Source organism: Varanus komodoensis, unplaced genomic scaffold (assembly GCF_004798865.1).
Source record: "Varanus komodoensis strain SLA01 unplaced genomic scaffold, ASM479886v1 scaffold1, whole genome shotgun sequence".
Classification (NCBI taxonomy): domain Eukaryota; kingdom Metazoa; phylum Chordata; class Lepidosauria; order Squamata; family Varanidae; genus Varanus; species Varanus komodoensis.
The window spans coordinates 83,373,051-83,380,077 of record NW_025335268.1 but is presented as its reverse complement, the minus strand read 5'-3'; the positions used below and the strand labels follow the sequence as shown (position 1 = coordinate 83,380,077).

Sequence of the window (7,027 nt, the reverse complement as noted above, 5' to 3'; positions counted from 1 at the left end):
CCCTCCCCTCCCCTTGCATTCCAGGTAATATTCTTGTCTGCCCCTATCTCCACACATGATTAAGGAAAAACAAGAAATTCACAGCCTGCCATATACCAATTTTTATTTATTTGATTTCTTTATCATGATTTTTAAGCCACTTTACAACCAGCTGGGCATTAAGTTTTCTAACATATGGGGACAGAGTAATATAGCTTTGTGTGGCATATCTTGATACATAGTATGGTTTATTCCACAGCTGGAGGCTACACATTCCTGTTTGTGTGCCGTGACTGCAGAATCAAAAGCTTAGCTTTAATCATGACCATAGCAGAGGAAGCAGAAGGACCCCTGCTCCTCTACTGCTTCTGCTGGGAGCATTTCAATGCATGCTGTCTCTTTTGCAGGTTTAACGAAATGCTAATATAGTACTGTGCTCTGATCCAGCTAAACCCTGCTTCTTCCTCCACCCTATTTCCATCAATGTTCACTCCTTTTGCTGGCAATGTCCTTTCAGACTTAAGTGGTTACAAGTGTCAAGTTAATTTTCAACAACCCAGATTCAGACTCAATAGCAGGAAAAGCTTCTTCACTGTCAGAGCAATACAACAGTGGAAACAGCTGCCTAGAGAGGTGGTGGGCTCTCCCACACTGGAGACATTCAGAAAGAAACTGGACATGTGTTTCAAGTTATTTCTTATGGTGACCCTATGAATAAATGTCCTCCAAAAAGTCCTGCACAGCTCTTGCGAACTCAAGGCTATGTTCCTTTATGGAGTCAATCCATGTCATCATTGGTCTTACTTTTCTTCTTCTGCCTTTGACTTGCTCTAGCATTACTGTCTTCTCCACTGAGTCTTGCTTTCTAAGGATGTGCCTGAAGTATGACAGCTTCAGTTTCATCATTTTTTTCTTGCAAGGAGATTGGCTTGATTTGATCTAGGACCCACATGTTTGTCTTTCTGTTGGTCCTTTCTGTAGGTCCTGAGAGCAAAGCTCTCCTCTAGCACCACGTTTCAAATGTATCCATTTTCTTATTATCAGCTTTCTTCATGGTACAACTTTTCCACCCTTACATAGAGATCCACAATAAAATACTGTGGATGATCTTGGCCTTGGTTTCCAGGGAAATCTCCTTACACTTGATGAATTTCTCTAGTTCCTCCTTGCATTATATAAATGCTATAAAAGATCATATTTGCCATTTTTCTTTCTTTACAGGAAATGATGGAACAGGAGCTGAAAATTTCTCCTGTGTCCTTCACTCCTACACTTTTAAGGATCCTTCTATGAATTGTACTTGGATGGTTGGTAAAAAGGCTCCACCAGATACTCAGTATTTTCTATATTTTCAGTACTTTGGATCATGGACTTTACCAAAGTAATTCATTTTCATTTACTAAAATTAATAATAATGATAAATATGATGATGATAATTTCAAAATACTAGTGGTTGCTTTTTAAATGACATAGTTTGACTTATACAGAGGAGAAGAAAGAACCTGTCCACACTACTTAAAAAATGAACATGGAATACAAGTTGGATGCTATTTTCCAAATGTGACTATCGATACATATACATTTCGCTTCAGAGTGAATGGGTCAAGTGAGAGTTCATCAGTTCAACCTTTTACTTATGATGCTTTCTTATATAATTATGGTAAGAATGAAGAGATGGAGATTAGGTTTGGGAGGTTGTTTGTTAAGTCAATCAGTATGTATCAATAGGATGCTGCTGCTGACTGACATCAAGAGTAGGCATGACTAGACACCTACTATGGGCCCAACTCCACCAAGTTCCCATTGCCAAGAGTCCCTGGAGTGGTTTTCTTCACCATGGCCAGACCTGCCCATTGCTCTGGTTGTGGGAAGGAAGAGCAAGTGATGCATTGCATGCTTACTCACTGGCTTTCTGCCTATCGAGCAAATGATCGGCAGCAAGCTGGGAAAGATGATGCAGGACAAGAGCAATTGGTGGCAGTGCTAGTAGCAAGTAGACTAACTGGGGCAGAGGGCACTGAGGATGTCTTGCCCAAGGACCATCCAGAGTCTAGAGCTGGATGTTCTAAAGGTAATAGAAGCCATTCCCCAGTGCAGCAGCCATGGTGCAGCTATTCGAAGTCCCATTTTTGAATATTCATCTCTCACTCTGCTAAAGTAGTCTTTTGTGCTTTGCTTGTGGAGCAATCGGGGGAAATGCACAGAAGCCCCTCACCTCCTTGCTTACTGAGTAGGCAACCTAGACAATCAATTCATTCAAATTACTCTCCACCAGATTGGCCTCCCTGTGTTCACTCTTCACACCCTGACCATCCTCAGGAGCCCTCATCACAACCTTTCTGGCTGTGAGCCTGACCCCACATGGCTGACCATGTACATGATTCCCCAGTGCATGTGGAGCATGTGAGAAGGGAGGCACAAGACTCAAGTGTCTGTAAAAAGGTCTCCCCATTCAGGTACAATATGGCTAATTTCATTTCAGAGCGTCTTGATCCACCACATGATATTACGGTGAATTGCCCTGAACAGGCTTTGTTCTGTACAGTACAATGGAAACCCCCTCCGAATATCCGTAACGTTTCTTACGCATGCTACAACTACCAAATAAAGGTAAGGGACAACCTAGGCTTACTTTGAACAGCCCTCATGTGATGTTTGATATAGACATGCATGTCCCAAAGAAGCAATTCAAATATATGTGGAATTTAGATTTAGTGCTAATTCCTGTCTTCCAAACTATGTGATAAGCCTTCTTCTAGCCATAATGTCACTGAGAACCACTATAAGTACCAAAATTAAGGTAAGAAACAAACTATTTTTCTTCGCTGTACATGCTTCTGCTTACCCTCATGTAGGAAAAGAAGACATTCTGTGATACTTTAAAAACTTGCAACTTGGTTCTACCCTGAGGTTTCATGGATGGGAGTCTGCATGAAGTGGATTGACATTCATGAAACCTGATACTCACTAGTGTCACTAGTTAAGGTGCTACAAGTGTCCTTGTCCTTGTTTCTTCTGTGGACAATGGAATTCATAGCAAAATAAAGACAAAAAAGAAAAAATAAATGTGGGGTTTTTTTTTTTTTGCCAAATTTCACATATATAAATCTTTTAATAATATTCTGCTCCCACTGATTTCCCCTGGGAAAAAGGAAGGGGTTCCACTCCAACACTTGGTAAGGGGGGAAGCACTCCCCAACAAGAACCCTATTGCCCCACACTGTTTTTGCTGGGGTCCGTCTTCCATGCATTGAAATGCCACAGACTTCACAAATCATCTTTTATTGACCAAAAAGCACAAAGCATCGAGAATGAAACTCTGAGAATGCAGAATGGTTATTGAACCCGATCTAGTATTCACCTCCAGAAACTCTCCTTATGAGTATGCCTGGCCCCCATCCCTCTGGAAGGAGCTTTCCGAAATGCCTCCTTCCCACATGTCGATCCTCTAATCAAGTTTTCCCCTCTACTGGTGAGTATGTTGGAGGCAAGAGCTATGTCTGAGAAACTCCCCTGTTCCAAGTCCTCTCCCACCAACTGTACATCTTGGTTGTTCCTACAGACTGCCTGCCCACCTGGGGAGTCTAGCTCTGACATAAGCATCTCTGTTTCTCTCATCTCTCTGTCAGCTTGGCCCACATTCCATGGCTTCCCCCAGTTCTGCTTCACATTCTGATTCTTATTCCTGTGAATTCCAGGCAGCAGTGCTTGAGAACAAGCACAAAAACAGCTGTCTTTCTCACTCCTAACACATAGTGCCTTGGAGAAAGGTTGCCTTGTCTTCCCACACCAGCCCTTATTGAGTGTGTGACCTATGAAAATCTATGGAGTCATCACTGAGATGGAGGAAGGACAAGGCAGTCAAAGAAGGGAGAGGAGAGCAGAACGTAAGAGGAGAAGGAATGTAAGAAAAGGGAGATGAGCCTGAAAGATAAATAACCAAGCAGATGCACAAATAACCCGCAGCTCCCACTGCCACAACTTTTGAGGGTTTGGTAGTCCTCAGGAACCCCTCACTTTTCCACTTTTCCCTGTCATTATCCAGGGTTACTGTTTCTTCTTCTTCTTCCTTGTTCTCCTAATTTTTGCAAGTATTTGCAGGAAAGTGTTATTACGGAGACAGGCACAGTTACAGGTGGCAGGTGACAATAGGGAAACTCAGGTGGGTGATGGCAGGAGGCTACCTGCTGGCCAATTCCAGTAGATACCCAGCCTATCTAGAGGTTCTCCTTCCCTAACTCATGGGTAAACTAATTCCTCCTCTGGAGGCATTTGAAAACTGTCACAAGGCAAACTGCCAAATGGTTCCAAAGCCACAAGTTATTCTTGCTTGGAGGAGAGGTTCAAACACCTCTTTTGCAACAATATCTTCAGGTCTTTGGGGTGAACTCGGGTATCTCCAGGTTGCTTCACTTTCACAAGCATCCTCAAGATGCAACAACTCAGGGACTTGCAAACCTATCCCATTTGAGGGGTAACTGCAGTCTGTCAGCTGAGTTCTGTCTGCAAACCTCCATTCTTTAACAAAGGATTTGAAAGGGTTATTTATTTATTTATTCATTTATGACAGAAAGGTTCACAATTATATGGACTCCATATGCTTGGAGTCAGGTTAGGCATTGGTTCCCCCCCTCCCGCAAGGGTTATTGTGGATTAATAATGTTTAGTTCATTGTTTTTTATATTCTTATATTGTTTTACTTTGATGGTGTCGATATTTGAGATTGTTTAATTTTATATTATTTTGATATATTGTTGTATTAACATTTTTGACATTATTATATTGTTTATGTTGATACTGATGATATTTCACATTTGATATTGTTTGCTATTTTGATATTATCTTTGGTATATTGTTATAGATATAGATAGATATATCTCTTTTTAGAGTCTTTGTATTAGGTATTATGTATTTTGGATTTTTAAAAAATCCAACCCCCCCCCCCCCCCCCCACACACACACTTTTATTCCCTTATAAATCACAATTTACAAATCCATCTCCCACTACTTTTGTATGGTTTGCTCCCCACAAAGCTGCAAGAACTTTGCTGTGAAAGGTGCTGATTAGCTCAGGGCCTAAGAGCTCTCCTAGCAAAATGTCCAAACCTAGTCTTGTTTATAATGTGATGCAATGATAGCAAATTCTTCCCAAAAGGAAGTCAGATGCCTCCCTCCCATACACACATCTTACCAAGTGCTGATGGATATTGATACTTTCTTTGATCATTAAGGTATATAAACAGAATTTATGAAGTCAAGCTTAGCTTGAAAAGGTAGAAGGAAACGTTTATACCAGTAGAGCTAAACATGTAACTTTTTTCTGTCTTAGGATGAAATCACAAACACCATTATGAATGTAAGTATTGCTTCTTTATAATGACACAGAGCATATGCAGCCAATTTAAGTAAAGTTTCCATGATTAGGCACTCAGCTCACTTGGTCTAAAAGGAGAGCTTCATGGGAAATTCTTTGGGGCCCAGATTGTTGTGGGGAAAAGTGAGGTGGAAAGAGTTCTTTGTGAGTTTCTATTTATCATCTCATACTATCAGTTGAAATGGATTGTTCCTGAATACATTTACTTAGAGGTAAATATACTAATTCCAGCAGAATCTATTTCCAAATGAGTGACAGGAACCTGAAGTTCACTTACTGGGTGTTTCCAGACAACATTTTTATACACTGTCACCCTATCCCACGTGTGGAATTTTATGGAGACTTCCAGATGGCTTCCACTCATCTTCCGATGCATATTCAGTTGTTCTTCTTGTCGCAGACAATCCATTAAAAAAAAAACAAAAAACAAAGATGGAACAGCTGTTTGTTGTCGTTAGTCGCGAAGTCATGTCCGACCCATTGTGACCCCATGGACAACATTCCTCCAGGCCTTCCTGTCCTCCACCCTCCCCCGGAGTCCACTCAAGCTCACACCAACTGCTTCAGTGACTTCATCTAGCCACCTTATTCTCTGACGTCCCCTTCTTCTTCTTTTGCCATCTATTGTTCCCAGCATTGGGCTCTTCTCCAGGGAGTCCTTCCTTCTCATTAGGTGTCCAAAGTATTTGAGTTTCATTTTCAGTATCTGGCCTTCCAAAGAGCAGTCAGGGTTGATATCCTCTAGGACTGACCGGTTTGATCACCTTGTGGTCCAAGGGACTTGCAGGAGTCTCCTCTAGCACCACGATTCAAAGTCCTCAGTTCTTCAGCGCTCAGCCTTCCTTATGGTCCAGCTTTCACAGCCATACATTGCAACTGGGAAAACCATAGCCTTGACTATACGCACCTTTGTTGGCAGGGTGATGTCTCTGCTTTTTGTTGTGATCCACACAATCAAAGCCTTTAGCATAGTCAATGAAGCAGAAGTAGATGTTTTTCTGGAACTCCCTAGCTTTCTCCATGATCCAGCGTATGTTGGCAATTTGATCTCTAGTTCCTCTTCGAAATCCTGCCTGTACTTCTGGTAGTTCTCGGTCCACATACTGCTGGAGCCTAGCTTGTAGGATTTTGAGCATCACTTTGCTAGCATGTGAAATGAGTGCAATGGTGCTGTAGTTTGAACATTCCTTGGCATTGCCCTTCTTTGGAATCAGAATGTAAACTGACCTTTTCCAATCCTGTGGCTACTGTTGAGTTTTCCAAATTTGCTGGCATATTGAGTGTAGCACTTTTACTGCATCATCTTTTAAGATTTTGAATAGCTCAGCTGGAATGCTGTCACCTCCACTAGCTTTGATGTTGCTCAGACTTCCTAAGGCCCATTTGACTTCACATTCCAGGATATCTGGCTTGAGGTCAGTGATCACCCCATTGTGGTTATCAGGGATGTTAAGCTCTTTCTTGTATAGTTCCTCTGTGTAATCTTGCCACCTCTTCTTAATCTCTTCGGCCTCTGTTAGGTCCCTGCCATTTTGGTCCTTTATCATGCCTATCTTTGCATGAAACGTTCCCTTCATATCTCCAATTTTCTTGAGGAGATCTCTGGTTCTCCCTATTCTATTGTTTGCTTCTATTTCTTTGCACTGTTCATTTAAGAATGCCTTCTTAAATGAA

The 7,027-nt window shown here is 41.7% G+C and overlaps 1 protein-coding gene across 7 annotated transcripts in view; it reads left to right on the top strand.

Annotated features, from left to right (window-relative positions):
* The window catches only part of LOC123024742 (interleukin-5 receptor subunit alpha-like), an 18,403-nt gene that overhangs the window by 2,582 nt on the left and 8,794 nt on the right, over nt 1-7,027 (top strand). For 6 of the 7 annotated variants that reach the window (XR_006414982.1, XM_044432882.1, XM_044432851.1 and 3 more), the window contains 4 exons: nt 1,201-1,360; nt 1,467-1,639; nt 2,462-2,589; nt 5,309-5,335. Coding sequence is in view for 6 of the 7 variants with exons in the window: in XM_044432882.1 (XP_044288817.1) it covers nt 1,201-1,360; nt 1,467-1,639; nt 2,462-2,589; nt 5,309-5,335 (488 nt within the window). In the remaining variant the exon portion in view is untranslated. Of the gene's footprint in view, nt 1-1,200; nt 1,361-1,452; nt 1,640-2,461; nt 2,590-5,308; nt 5,336-7,027 lie in introns of those variants that run through there. The other variant, XM_044432898.1, reaches the window with a different exon arrangement.